Source organism: Telmatherina bonti (assembly GCF_933228915.1).
Source record: "Telmatherina bonti genome assembly, chromosome: 9".
Taxonomy (NCBI): domain Eukaryota; kingdom Metazoa; phylum Chordata; class Actinopteri; order Atheriniformes; family Telmatherinidae; genus Telmatherina; species Telmatherina bonti.
The window spans coordinates 40096904-40111660 of NC_136627.1; the positions used below are offsets into that span (position 1 = coordinate 40096904).

Sequence of the window (14757 nt, forward strand, 5' to 3'; positions counted from 1 at the left end):
CCACCGCCCCCCAGCACGATGCCTCCACCGTCCCGTATCATGATGCCCCCACCGTCTCGTATCATGATGCCTCCACCGTCCCCCAGCACGATGCCCCCACCGTCCCGTATCATGATGCCTCCACCGTCCCCCAGCACGATGCCCCCACCGTCCCGTATCATGATGCCTCCACCGTCCCCCAGCACGATGCCTCCACCGTCCCGGATCATGATGCCTCCACCGTCCCGTATCATGATGCCTCCACCGTCCCCCAGCACGATGCCCCCACCGTCCCGTATCATGATGCCTCCACCGTCCCGTATCATGATGCCTCCATCGCCCCCCAGCACGATGCCTCCACCGTCCCCCAGCACGATGCCTCCACCGTCCCGTATCATGATGCCTCCACCGTCCCCCAGCACGATGCCTCCACCGCCCCCCAGCACGATGCCTCCATCGCCCCCCAGCACGATGCCTCCACCGCCCCCCAGCACGATGCCTCCATCGCCCCCCAGCACGATGCCTCCACCGTCCCCCAGCACGATGCCTCCACCGCCCCCCAGCACGATGCCCCCACCGTCCCGTATCATGATGCCTCCACCGTCCCGTATCATGATGCCTCCATCGCCCCCCAGCACGATGCCTCCACCGTCCCGTATCATGATGCCTCCACCGTCCCCCAGCACGATGCCTCCACCGTCCCGTATCATGATGCCTCCACCGTCCCCCAGCACGATGCCTCCACCGCCCCCCAGCACGATGCCTCCATCGCCCCCCAGCACGATGCCTCCACCGCCCCCCAGCACGATGCCTCCATCACCCCCCAGCACGATGCCTCCACCGCCCCCCAGCACGATGCCTCCACCACCCCCCAGCACGATGCCTCCACCGCCCCCCAGCACGATGCCTCCATCGCCCCCCAGCACGATGCCTCCACCGCCCCCCAGCACGATGCCTCCACCGCCCCCCAGCACGATGCCTCCACCGCCCCCCAGCACGATGCCTCCATCGCCCCCCAGCACGATGCCTCCACCGCCCCCCAGCACGATGCCTCCATCGCCCCCCAGCACGATGGCTCCACCACCGTGTTCCACGTTCTGTGGTCCAATCAGATCAAAGTCCATTTTTACTCTGAAACATCTTGTTTCCCTCTTCTCTTGCAGACCGGACCTTAGTGTGCCTCGACGGGTCAGCCGGTGTCCCGAGGACCAGCACAGTCATAATAATGAGGATTAGATTGAAAAAGTTCTTCACCCTGAGTCCACCACGCAAACACCATGTGTTTATCCACATTGCACTTTGCTTTGCAGTCCGCTTCCTGGTTCAGACCTCCTCCCAGCAACCGGTCCAGAACTGGGACCAGTACTTTAGAGCTGGCTGGCCTGAATGCAGGCGGGGCGTTACATCACGTCACTGTGGTATGTGTGGTCATGTGACGGCATGGCTCTGATGCGGGCTTGGGGCGTTGTCTCTTGGCCCGCCTTCCTCTGCAACCAATCAGCATCAGGAGGAGAGTTTAAAGGAGGTGCAGCAGAGGATGATGAGGGAGAACCAGAGATCTTCTCACGCTGCAGGTTTCTTCTTCTCTGCTGCTTCCAGGCGGAAACTGAACGTGGTTTTCATCGGATGTTCCTCTACAGCTGGACATCTCTGCAGGTTTACGTCTGTTTTCTTTCTCTTTCCAGGACGGAGGTGAGGACAAGGAGCATTGGCCTCCTCAGCTGCTCCGCCTGGCGTCGCTCCTCCTCCCAGCACCTCCTGGTTGTTAAAGTCGCCGTTTAAACAATCAGATTGAAGTGGAGCAAACAGCAGGAACGGCTTGCTCCACGGTTGTAGCAGGAGAACATCTAAGCTGCTGCTCTGCCTCACTTTAAACTCTGCAGACAGGTCATTGATCCCAGCTGATCAGGCGGCTGTTTCTGCAGCTGCAGAGGATCAAAGTTCATGGAAACCAGTTTGATTTAGGAGCACAGGTGTCAAACTCCAGTCCTCGAGGGCCGGTATCCTGCAGGTTTTAGTTGTCTCCATGCTCCAGCACACCTTATTGAAACTGATAAAAAGGTTGACAAGAAGCTGCTGGATCCATTTGATTAGAATCAGCTGTGTTGAAGGAAACAACAAAAACCTGCCGGATTCTGACCCTCGAGGACTGGAGTTTGACACCAGGAATATATGGATCCAGGAATGTTTTAAAAGGATTCTTTAACATTGTGCTTGGTGGAGGTTGTATATATATATATATATATATATATATATATATATATATATATATATATATATATATATATATATATATATATATATATATATATATTCATTTTTACATTTGCAACAACTCTTGAAATATTTATAAAATCCCTCCGTAACCTTTTAAGTTATCTTGAGCAAAAAGACGCCGGGGAAACAACCTCCTCGGCGGAGGTAACAACCGGGTTCATTGCACATAAAGCAGACATCGCCCCCCCGCAGTGACCCCTCCCCACTGCAGACCTGCTTCTCCTGGAGGATGGATGGACCTGCCGAACAAGACGTTTTTTCTTGTTCTTGCAGCCTCAAGAACAGTAGAACTCAGTTCTTGCTTCTCCTGGAGGATGGAACGAGCTTAATAAAGGCATGGACTCATTTTTCTGCATCTTTCTGAGACAAGATGCTCCTAATTTTTGCAATATTACGCAGGTGGAAGAAGGCAGTTCTAGAAACCTGTTTTACATGTGATCTAAAAGACAAGTCCTGGTCAATAATGACTCCAAGATTCCTCACAGTGGTACTGGAGGCCAGATTAATGCCATCCAGATTAATTACATAACTGGATAATGTTCTAAGTTTTTCAGCCTGAAGATAACGACCTCTGTCTTGTCTGAGTTTAAAAGGAGAAAATTCAGAGTCATCCAGGTCTTGATGTCTGTAAGACGTCTTTGTAATCTAAGAAACTGATTGGTTTCATCTGGCTTCATGGAGAGGTAGATCTGAGTGTCATCCACATAGAAATGAACATTTATACCATGCTGCCTGGTGATATTTCCTAAGGGAAGCATGTATAATGTGAAAAATATTGGTCCAAGTACAGAACCCTGAGGAACTCCATGACTTACCCTGGTGTGTGAGGAAGACTCATCATTTACATTTACAAACTGAAATCTATCAGATAAATCTGACTGGAACCAGTCTAATGCGGTCCCTTTAATCCCAATAACATGTTCCAGCCTCTGTAGCAGAATATTGTGATCAATAGTGTCGAATGCAGCACTGAGATCTAAAAGAATGAGTCCAGACAGAAGTCCTTTATCTGAGGCCATGAGAAGATCATTAGACTTTCACCAGTGCTGTCTCTGTGCTATGATGAGCTCTAAATCCTGACTGGAACTCTTCAGATTGTTTCTGCTCAGATAGGAACATAGTTGGGTTGAAACTGTTTTCTCCAGAGCTTTAGACCAGAAGGGGAGATTAGATATTGGTCTATAATTAGCTAAAACTCCTGGATCCAGAGTTGGTTTTTTAAGCAATGGTTTAATTACAGCTGTCTTAACATATTGAGGTACATATCCTGTTAGTGGAGATGAATTGATCAGGTCCAGTACAGATGTATTGATTAGGAAACATATTTCCTTGAATAATCTGGTTGGGATGGGGTCTAAAACACAGGTTGACGGTTTAGATGAAGCTATTATGTTGGTTAACTCGGAGAGCTGTACAGGCAAGAGTCCATCTGGTCTGAGTCTTTTTCTGGTCTGAGTCTTCATCTGGTCTGAGTCTTCATCTGGTCTGAGTCTTCATCTGGTCTGAGTCTTCATCTGGTCTGAGTCTTTCTCTGGTCTGAGTCTTTCTCTGGTCTGAGTCTTCATCTGGTCTGAGTCTTCATCTGGTCTGAGTCTTTCTTTTGTCTGAGTCTTTATCTGGTCTGAGTCTTTATCTGGTCTGAGTCTTCATCTGGTCTGAGTCTTCATCTGGTCTGAGTCTTCATCTGGTCTGAGTCTTCATCTGGTCTGAGTCTTTATCTGGTCTGAGTCTTCATCTGGTCTGAGTCTTCCTCTGGTCTGAGTCTTCATCTGGTCTGAGTCTTTCTCTGGTCTGAGTCTTCATCTGGTCTGAGTCTTTCTCTGGTCTGAGTCTTCATCTGGTCTGAGTCTTCATCTGGTCTGAGTCTTTTTCTGGTCTGAGTCTTCATCTGGTCTGAGTCTTCATCTGGTCTGAGTCTTCATCTGGTCTGAGTCTTCATCTGGTCTGAGTCTTTATCTGGTCTGAGTCTTCATCTGGTCTGAGTCTATCTCTGGTCTGAGTCTTCATCTGGTCTGAGTCTTCATCTGGTCTGAGTCTTTATCTGGTCTGAGTCTTTCTCTGGTCTGAGTCTTCATCTGGTCTGAGTCTTCATCTGGTCTGAGTCTTTATCTGGTCTGAGTCTTTCTCTGGTCTGAGTCTTCATCTGGTCTGAGTCTTTCTCTGGTCTGAGTCTTCATCTGGTCTGAGTCTTCATCTGGTCTGAGTCTTTCTCTGGTCTGAGTCTTCATCTGGTCTGAGTCTTTCTTTTGTCTGAGTCTTTATCTGGTCTGAGTCTTCCTCTGGTCTGAGTCTTTCTTTGGTCTGAGTCTTCATCTGGTCTGAGTCTTTCTCTGGTCTGAGTCTTTCTTTGGTCTGAGTCATCATCTGGTCTGAGTCTTCATCTGGTCTGAGTCTTCCTCTGGTCTGAGTCTTTATCTGGTCTGAGTCTTTCTCTGGTCTGAGTCTTCATCTGGTCTGAGTCTGCCTCTGGTCTGAGTCTTTATCTGGTCTGAGTCTTTCTTTTGTCTGAGTCTTCATCTGGTCTGAGTCTTCATCTGGTCTGAGTCTTTCTCTGGTCTGAGTCTTCATCTGGTCTGAGTCTTTATCTGGTCTGAGTCTTTCTTTGGTCTGAGTCTTCATCTGGTCTGAGTCTTTATCTGGTCTGAGTCTTCATCTGGTCTGAGTCTTCATCTGGTCTGAGTCTTCATCTGGTCTGAGTCTTCATCTGGTCTGAGTCTTTATCTGGTCTGAGTCTTTCTTTGGTCTGAGTCTTCATCTGGTCTGAGTCTTCATCTGGTCTGAGTCTTCATCTGGTCTGAGTCTTCATCTGGTCTGAGTCTTTATCTGGTCTGAGTCTTTCTCTGGTCTGAGTCTTTCTCTGGTCTGAGTCTTCATCTGGTCTGAGTCTTCATCTGGTCTGAGTCTTTCTTTTGTCTGAGACTTCATCTGGTCTGAGTCTTTATCTGGTCTGAGTCTTCATCTGGTCTGAGTCTTCATCTGGTCTGAGTCTTCATCTGGTCTGAGTCTTCCTCTGGTCTGAGTCTTCATCTGGTCTGAGTCTTTATCTGGTCTGAGTCTTCATCTGGTCTGAGTCTTCATCTGGTCTGAGTCTTCATCTGGGCTGAGTCTTTATCTGGTCTGAGTCTTCATCTGGTCTGAGTCTATCTCTGGTCTGAGTCTTCATCTGGTCTGAGTCTTCATCTGGTCTGAGTCTTTCTCTGGTCTGAGTCTTTCTCTGGTCTGAGTCTTCATCTGGTCTGAGTCTTCATCTGGTCTGAGTCTTTCTTTTGTCTGAGTCTTTATCTGGTCTGAGTCTTTATCTGGTCTGAGTCTTCATCTGGTCTGAGTCTTCATCTGGTCTGAGTCTTCATCTGGTCTGAGTCTTCATCTGGTCTGAGTCTTTATCTGGTCTGAGTCTTCATCTGGTCTGAGTCTTCCTCTGGTCTGAGTCTTCATCTGGTCTGAGTCTTTCTCTGGTCTGAGTCTTCATCTGGTCTGAGTCTTTCTCTGGTCTGAGTCTTCATCTGGTCTGAGTCTTCATCTGGTCTGAGTCTTTTTCTGGTCTGAGTCTTCATCTGGTCTGAGTCTTCATCTGGTCTGAGTCTTCATCTGGTCTGAGTCTTCATCTGGTCTGAGTCTTTATCTGGTCTGAGTCTTCATCTGGTCTGAGTCTATCTCTGGTCTGAGTCTTCATCTGGTCTGAGTCTTCATCTGGTCTGAGTCTTTATCTGGTCTGAGTCTTTCTCTGGTCTGAGTCTTCATCTGGTCTGAGTCTTCATCTGGTCTGAGTCTTTATCTGGTCTGAGTCTTTCTCTGGTCTGAGTCTTCATCTGGTCTGAGTCTGCCTCTGGTCTGAGTCTTTATCTGGTCTGAGTCTTTCTTTTGTCTGAGTCTTCATCTGGTCTGAGTCTTTCTCTGGTCTGAGTCTTCATCTGGTCTGAGTCTTCATCTGGTCTGAGTCTTTCTCTGGTCTGAGTCTTCATCTGGTCTGAGTCTTTCTTTTGTCTGAGTCTTTATCTGGTCTGAGTCTTCCTCTGGTCTGAGTCTTTCTTTGGTCTGAGTCTTCATCTGGTCTGAGTCTTTCTCTGGTCTGAGTCTTTCTTTGGTCTGAGTCATCATCTGGTCTGAGTCTTCATCTGGTCTGAGTCTTCCTCTGGTCTGAGTCTTTATCTGGTCTGAGTCTTTCTCTGGTCTGAGTCTTCATCTGGTCTGAGTCTGCCTCTGGTCTGAGTCTTTATCTGGTCTGAGTCTTTCTTTTGTCTGAGTCTTCATCTGGTCTGAGTCTTCATCTGGTCTGAGTCTTTCTCTGGTCTGAGTCTTCATCTGGTCTGAGTCTTTATCTGGTCTGAGTCTTTCTTTGGTCTGAGTCTTCATCTGGTCTGAGTCTTTATCTGGTCTGAGTCTTCATCTGGTCTGAGTCTTTATCTGGTCTGAGTCTTCATCTGGTCTGAGTCTTCATCTGGTCTGAGTCTTCATCTGGTCTGAGTCTTCATCTGGTCTGAGTCTTTCTCTGGTCTGAGTCTTTCTCTGGTCTGAGTCTTCATCTGGTCTGAGTCTTCATCTGGTCTGAGTCTTTCTTTTGTCTGAGACTTTATCTGGTCTGAGTCTTTATCTGGTCTGAGTCTTCATCTGGTCTGAGTCTTCATCTGGTCTGAGTCTTCATCTGGTCTGAGTCTTCCTCTGGTCTGAGTCTTCATCTGGTCTGAGTCTTTATCTGGTCTGAGTCTTCATCTGGTCTGAGTCTTCATCTGGTCTGAGTCTTCATCTGGGCTGAGTCTTTATCTGGTCTGAGTCTTCATCTGGTCTGAGTCTATCTCTGGTCTGAGTCTTCATCTGGTCTGAGTCTTCATCTGGTCTGAGTCTTTATCTGGTCTGAGTCTTTCTCTGGTCTGAGTCTTCATCTGGTCTGAGTCTTCATCTGGTCTGAGTCTTCATCTGGTCTGAGTCTTTTTCTGGTCTGAGTCTTCATCTGGTCTGAGTCTTCATCTGGTCTGAGTCTTCATCTGGTCTGAGTCTTTCTCTGGTCTGAGTCTTCATCTGGTCTGAGTCTTTCTCTGGTCTGAGTCTTCATCTGGTCTGAGTCTTCATCTGGTCTGAGTCTTTTTCTGGTCTGAGTCTTCATCTGGTCTGAGTCTTCATCTGGTCTGAGTCTTCATCTGGTCTGAGTCTTTATCTGGTCTGAGTCTTTCTCTGGTCTGAGTCTTCATCTGGTCTGAGTCTTCATCTGGTCTGAGTCTTCATCTGGTCTGAGTCTTTTTCTGGTCTGAGTCTTCATCTGGTCTGAGTCTTTATCTGGTCTGAGTCTTCATCTGGTCTGAGTCTTCATCTGGTCTGAGTCTTTCTCTGGTCTGAGTCTTCATCTGGTCTGAGTCTTCATCTGGTCTGAGTCTTTCTCTGGTCTGAGTCTTCATCTGGTCTGAGTCTTCATCTGGTCTGAGTCTTCATCTGGTCTGAGTCTTTATCTGGTCTGAGTCTTCATCTGGTCTGAGTCTATCTCTGGTCTGAGTCTTCATCTGGTCTGAGTCTTCATCTGGTCTGAGTCTTTATCTGGTCTGAGTCTTTCTCTGGTCTGAGTCTTCCTCTGGTCTGAGTCTTCATCTGGTCTGAGTCTTTCTCTGGTCTGAGTCTTCATCTGGTCTGAGTCTTCATCTGGTCTGAGTCTTTATCTGGTCTGAGTCTTTCTCTGGTCTGAGTCTTCATCTGGTCTGAGTCTTCATCTGGTCTGAGTCTTTATCTGGTCTGAGTCTTTCTCTGGTCTGAGTCTTCATCTGGTCTGAGTCTTCATCTGGTCTGAGTCTTTCTCTGGTCTGAGTCTTCATCTGGTCTGAGTCTTTATCTGGTCTGAGTCTTTCTTTGGTCTGAGTCTTTCTCTTGTCTGAGTCTTCATCTGGTCTGAGTCTTCATCTGGTCTGAGTCTTCATCTGGTCTGAGTCTTTATCTGGTCTGAGTCTTCATCTGGTCTGAGTCTTTATCTGGTCTGAGTCTTCATCTGGTCTGAGTCTTCATCTGGTCTGAGTCTTCATCTGGTCTGAGTCTTTCTTTTGTCTGAGTCTTTATCTGGTCTGAGTCTTTATCTGGTCTGAGTCTTCATCTGGTCTGAGTCTTCCTCTGGTCTGAGTCTTCATCTGGTCTGAGTCTTTCTCTGGTCTGAGTCTTCATCTGGTCTGAGTCTTTCTCTGGTCTGAGTCTTCATCTGGTCTGAGTCTTCATCTGGTCTGAGTCTTTTTCTGGTCTGAGTCTTCATCTGGTCTGAGTCTTCATCTGGTCTGAGTCTTTCTCTGGTCTGAGTCTTCATCTGGTCTGAGTCTTCATCTGGTCTGAGTCTTCATCTGGTCTGAGTCTTTCTCTGGTCTGAGTCTTTCTCTGGTCTGAGTCTTCATCTGGTCTGAGTCTTCATCTGGTCTGAGTCTTTCTTTTGTCTGAGTCTTTATCTGGTCTGAGTCTTTCTTTGGTCTGAGTCTTCATCTGGTCTGAGTCTTCCTCTGGTCTGAGTCTTCATCTGGTCTGAGTCTTTCTCTGGTCTGAGTCTTCATCTGGTCTGAGTCTTTCTCTGGTCTGAGTCTTCATCTGGTCTGAGTCTTCATCTGGTCTGAGTCTTTCTCTGGTCTGAGTCTTCATCTGGTCTGAGTCTTCATCTGGTCTGAGTCTTTTCTGGTCTGAGTCTTCATCTGGTCTGAGTCTTCATCTGGTCTGAGTCTTCATCTGGTCTGAGTCTTCCTCTGGTCTGAGTCTTTATCTGGTCTGAGTCTTTATCTGGTCTGAGTCTTTCTTTTGTCTGAGTCTTCATCTGGTCTGAGTCTTCATCTGGTCTGAGTCTTTCTCTGGTCTGAGTCTTCATCTGGTCTGAGTCTTTATCTGGTCTGAGTCTTCATCTGGTCTGAGTCTTTCTCTGGTCTGAGTCTTCATCTGGTCTGAGTCTTCATCTGGTCTGAGTCTTTCTTTTGTCTGAGTCTTCATCTGGTCTGAGTCTTCATCTGGTCTGAGTCTTTCTCTGGTCTGAGTCTTCATCTGGTCTGAGTCTTCATCTGGTCTGAGTCTTTTTCTGGTCTGAGTCTTCATCTGGTCTGAGTCTTCATCTGGTCTGAGTCTTTCTCTGGTCTGAGTCTTCATCTGGTCTGAGTCTTCATCTGGTCTGAGTCTTCATCTGGTCTGAGTCTTTATCTGGTCTGAGTCTTCATCTGGTCTGAGTCTATCTCTGGTCTGAGTCTTCATCTGGTCTGAGTCTTCATCTGGTCTGAGTCTTTATCTGGTCTGAGTCTTTCTCTGGTCTGAGTCTTCATCTGGTCTGAGTCTTTCTCTGGTCTGAGTCTTCATCTGGTCTGAGTCTTTCTCTGGTCTGAGTCTTCATCTGGTCTGAGTCTTCATCTGGTCTGAGTCTTTATCTGGTCTGAGTCTTTCTCTGGTCTGAGTCTTCATCTGGTCTGAGTCTTCATCTGGTCTGAGTCTTCATCTGGTCTGAGTCTTCCTCTGGTCTGAGTCTTTATCTGGTCTGAGTCTTTATCTGGTCTGAGTCTTTCTTTTGTCTGAGTCTTCATCTGGTCTGAGTCTTCATCTGGTCTGAGTCTTTCTCTGGTCTGAGTCTTCATCTGGTCTGAGTCTTTATCTGGTCTGAGTCTTCATCTGGTCTGAGTCTTTCTCTGGTCTGAGTCTTCATCTGGTCTGAGTCTTCATCTGGTCTGAGTCTTTCTTTTGTCTGAGTCTTCATCTGGTCTGAGTCTTCATCTGGTCTGAGTCTTCATCTGGTCTGAGTCTTTATCTGGTCTGAGTCTTCATCTGGTCTGAGTCTTCATCTGGTCTGAGTCTTTATCTGGTCTGAGTCTTTCTCTGGTCTGAGTCTTCTTCTGGTCTGAGTCTTTCTTTGGTCTGAGTCTTCATCTGGTCTGAGTCTTCATCTGGTCTGAGTCTTTCTCTGGTCTGAGTCTTCATCTGGTCTGAGTCTTCATCTGGTCTGAGTCTTCATCTGGTCTGAGTCTTTCTCTGGTCTGAGTCTTCATCTGGTCTGAGTCTTCATCTGGTCTGAGTCTTCATCTGGTCTGAGTCTTTATCTGGTCTGAGTCTTCATCTGGTCTGAGTCTTTCTCTGGTCTGAGTCTTCATCTGGTCTGAGTCTTCATCTGGTCTGAGTCTTTATCTGGTCTGAGTCTTCATCTGGTCTGAGTCTTCATCTGGTCTGAGTCTTCATCTGGTCTGAGTCTTTATCTGGTCTGAGTCTTCATCTGGTCTGAGTCTTCATCTGGTCTGAGTCTTTATCTGGTCTGAGTCTTTCTCTGGTCTGAGTCTTCATCTGGTCTGAGTCTTTCTTTTGTCTGTGTCTTTATCTGGTCTGAGTCTTCCTCTGGTCTGAGTCTTCATCTGGTCTGAGTCTTCATCTGGTCTGAGTCTTTATCTGGTCTGAGTCTTTCTCTGGTCTGAGTCTTCATCTGGTCTGAGTCTTCATCTGGTCTGAGTCTTTCTCTGGTCTGAGTCTTTCTTTGTCTGAGTCTTTATCTGGTCTGAGTCTTCCTCTGGTCTGAGTCTTTCTCTGGTCTGAGTCTTCATCTGGTCTGAGTCTTTCTCTGGTCTGAGTCTTTCTTCTGGTCTGAGTCTTCATCTGGTCTGAGTCTTCATCTGGTCTGAGTCTTCCTCTGGTCTGAGTCTTTATCTGGTCTGAGTCTTCCTCTGGTCTGAGTCTTCATCTGGTCTGAGTCTTTCTCTGGTCTGAGTCTTCATCTGGTCTGAGTCTTCATCTGGTCTGAGTCTTTCTTTTGTCTGAGTCTTCATCTGGTCTGAGTCTTCATCTGGTCTGAGTCTTCTCTGGTCTGAGTCTTCATCTGGTCTGAGTCTTCATCTGGTCTGAGTCTTTATCTGGTCTGAGTCTTCATCTGGTCTGAGTCTTTCTCTGGTCTGAGTCTTCATCTGGTCTGAGTCTTTCTCTGGTCTGAGTCTTCATCTGGTCTGAGTCTTCATCTGGTCTGAGTCTTTATCTGGTCTGAGTCTTCATCTGGTCTGAGTCTTCATCTGGTCTGAGTCTTCATCTGGTCTGAGTCTTTCTCTGGTCTGAGTCTTCATCTGGTCTGAGTCTTTCTCTGGTCTGAGTCTTCATCTGGTCTGAGTCTTCATCTGGTCTGAGTCTTCATCTGGTCTGAGTCTTTATCTGGTCTGAGTCTTCTCTGGTCTGAGTCTTCATCTGGTCTGAGTCTTTCTCTGGTCTGAGTCTTCATCTGGTCTGAGTCTTCATCTGGTCTGAGTCTTTATCTGGTCTGAGTCTTTCTCTGGTCTGAGTCTTCATCTGGTCTGAGTCTTTCTTTGGTCTGAGTCTTCATCTGGTCTGAGTCTTCATCTGGTCTGAGTCTTTCTTTTGTCTGAGTCTTTATCTGGTCTGAGTCTTCCTCTGGTCTGAGTCTTCATCTGGTCTGAATCTTCATCTGGTCTGAGTCTTCATCTGGTCTGAGTCTTTATCTGGTCTGAGTCTTTCTCTGGTCTGAGTCTTCATCTGGTCTGAGTCTTTCTTTTGTCTGAGTCTTTATCTGGTCTGAGTCTTTCTTTTGTCTGAGTCTTTATCTGGTCTGAGTCTTTCTTTGTCTGAGTCTTTATCTGGTCTGAGTCTTCATCTGGTCTGAGTCTTCCTCTGGTCTGAGTCTTCATCTGGTCTGAGTCTTCATCTGGTCTGAGTCTTTATCTGGTCTGAGTCTTTCTCTGGTCTGAGTCTTTATCTGGTCTGAGTCTTTCTCTGGTCTGAGTCTTCATCTGGTCTGAGTCTTTCTTTTGTCTGTGTCTTTATCTGGTCTGAGTCTTCCTCTGGTCTGAGTCTTCATCTGGTCTGAGTCTTCATCTGGTCTGAGTCTTTATCTGGTCTGAGTCTTTCTCTGGTCTGAGTCTTCATCTGGTCTGAGTCTTCATCTGGTCTGAGTCTTTCTCTGGTCTGAGTCTTTCTTTTGTCTGAGTCTTTATCTGGTCTGAGTCTTCCTCTGGTCTGAGTCTTTCTTGGTCTGAGTCTTCATCTGGTCTGAGTCTTTCTCTGGTCTGAGTCTTTCTTTGGTCTGAGTCATCATCTGGTCTGAGTCTTCATCTGGTCTGAGTCTTCCTCTGGTCTGAGTCTTTATCTGGTCTGAGTCTTCCTCTGGTCTGAGTCTTCATCTGGTCTGAGTCTTTCTCTGGTCTGAGTCTTCATCTGGTCTGAGTCTTTCTTTTGTCTGAGTCTTCATCTGGTCTGAGTCTTCATCTGGTCTGAGTCTTTCTCTGGTCTGAGTCTTCATCTGGTCTGAGTCTTCATCTGGTCTGAGTCTTTATCTGGTCTGAGTCTTCATCTGGTCTGAGTCTTTCTCTGGTCTGAGTCTTCATCTGGTCTGAGTCTTTCTCTGGTCTGAGTCTTCATCTGGTCTGAGTCTTCATCTGGTCTGAGTCTTTATCTGGTCTGAGTCTTCATCTGGTCTGAGTCTTCATCTGGTCTGAGTCTTCATCTGGTCTGAGTCTTTCTCTGGTCTGAGTCTTCATCTGGTCTGAGTCTTTCTCTGGTCTGAGTCTTCATCTGGTCTGAGTCTTCATCTGGTCTGAGTCTTCATCTGGTCTGAGTCTTTATCTGGTCTGAGTCTTCCTCTGGTCTGAGTCTTCATCTGGTCTGAGTCTTTCTCTGGTCTGAGTCTTCATCTGGTCTGAGTCTTCATCTGGTCTGAGTCTTTATCTGGTCTGAGTCTTTCTCTGGTCTGAGTCTTCATCTGGTCTGAGTCTTTCTTTGGTCTGAGTCTTCATCTGGTCTGAGTCTTCATCTGGTCTGAGTCTTTCTTTTGTCTGAGTCTTTATCTGGTCTGAGTCTTCCTCTGGTCTGAGTCTTCATCTGGTCTGAATCTTCATCTGGTCTGAGTCTTCATCTGGTCTGAGTCTTTATCTGGTCTGAGTCTTTCTCTGGTCTGAGTCTTCATCTGGTCTGAGTCTTTCTTTTGTCTGAGTCTTTATCTGGTCTGAGTCTTTCTTTTGTCTGAGTCTTTATCTGGTCTGAGTCTTTCTTTTGTCTGAGTCTTTATCTGGTCTGAGTCTTCATCTGGTCTGAGTCTTCCTCTGGTCTGAGTCTTCATCTGGTCTGAGTCTTCATCTGGTCTGAGTCTTTATCTGGTCTGAGTCTTTCTCTGGTCTGAGTCTTCATCTGGTCTGAGTCTTTCTCTGGTCTGAGTCTTCATCTGGTCTGAGTCTTTCTTTTGTCTGAGTCTTTCTTTGGTCTGAGTCTTCATCTGGTCTGAGTCTTCATCTGGTCTGAGTCTTCATCTGGTCTGAGTCTTCCTCTGGTCTGAGTCTTTCTCTGGTCTGAGTCTTTCTTTGGTCTGAGTCATCATCTGGTCTGAGTCTTCATCTGGTCTGAGTCTTCCTCTGGTCTGAGTCTTTATCTGGTCTGAGTCTTCCTCTGGTCTGAGTCTTCATCTGGTCTGAGTCTTTCTCTGGTCTGAGTCTTCATCTGGTCTGAGTCTTCATCTGGTCTGAGTCTGCCTCTGGTCTGAGTCTTTATCTGGTCTGAGTCTTTCTTTTGTCTGAGTCTTCATCTGGTCTGAGTCTTTCTCTGGTCTGAGTCTTCATCTGGTCTGAGTCTTTCTCTGGTCTGAGTCTTCATCTGGTCTGAGTCTTCATCTGGTCTGAGTCTTCATCTGGTCTGAGTCTTTCTTTTGTCTGAGTCTTTATCTGGTCTGAGTCTTTATCTGGTCTGAGTCTTTATCTGGTCTGAGTCTTTCTCTGGTCTGAGTCTTCATCTGGTCTGAGTCTTCATCTGGTCTGAGTCTTCATCTGGTCTGAGTCTTTATCTGGTCTGAGTCTTCATCTGGTCTGAGTCTTTCTCTGGTCTGAGTCTTCATCTGGTCTGAGTCTTCATCTGGTCTGAGTCTTTATCTGGTCTGAGTCTTTCTCTGGTCTGAGTCTTCATCTGGTCTGAGTCTTTCTTTGTCTGAGTCTTTATCTGGTCTGAGTCTTCCTCTGGTCTGAGTCTTCATCTGGTCTGAGTCTTCATCTGGTCTGAGTCTTTCTCTGGTCTGAGTCTTCATCTGGTCTGAGTCTTCATCTGGTCTGAGTCTTTCTCTGGTCTGAGTCTTTCCTCTGGTCTGAGTCTTTATCTGGTCTGAGTCTTTATCTGGTCTGAGTCTTTCTTTGTCTGAGTCTTCATCTGGTCTGAGTCTTCATCTGGTCTGAGTCTTTCTTTTGTCTGAGTCTTTATCTGGTCTGAGTCTTCCTCTGGTCTGAGTCTTCATCTGGTCTGAGTCTTCATCTGGTCTGAGTCTTCATCTGGTCTGAGTCTTTATCTGGTCTGAGTCTTTCTCTGGTCTGAGTCTTCATCTGGTCTGAGTCTTTCATTGGTCTGAGTCTTATCTGGTCTGAGTCTTCTTTGTCTGAGTCTTTATCTGGTCTGAGTCTTTCTTTGTCTGAGTCTTTATCTGGTCTGAGTCTTCATCTGGTCTGAGTCTTCCTCTGGTCTGAGTCTTCATCTGGTCTGAGTCTTCATCTGGTCTGAGTCTTTATCTGGTCTGAGTCTTTCTCTGGTCTGAGTCTTCATCTGGTCTGAGTCTTC

General features: G+C 47.0%; 1 protein-coding gene across 1 annotated transcript in view; it reads left to right on the forward strand.

Moving 5' to 3' along the window:
• Window positions 1-1419: 1419 nt before the first annotated feature.
• Window positions 1420-14757, forward strand: part of LOC306760303 (protein Atg16l2-like) — a gene marked incomplete at its 5' end in the record, with an annotated part of 35327 nt that continues 21989 nt past the window's right edge. Inside the window, 2 exons of the mRNA XM_079246103.1 lie at window positions 1420-1553; window positions 1665-1671. Of these exons, the coding sequence (XP_079102229.1) occupies window positions 1420-1553; window positions 1665-1671 (141 nt within the window). The remainder of the gene's footprint in view (window positions 1554-1664; window positions 1672-14757) is intronic.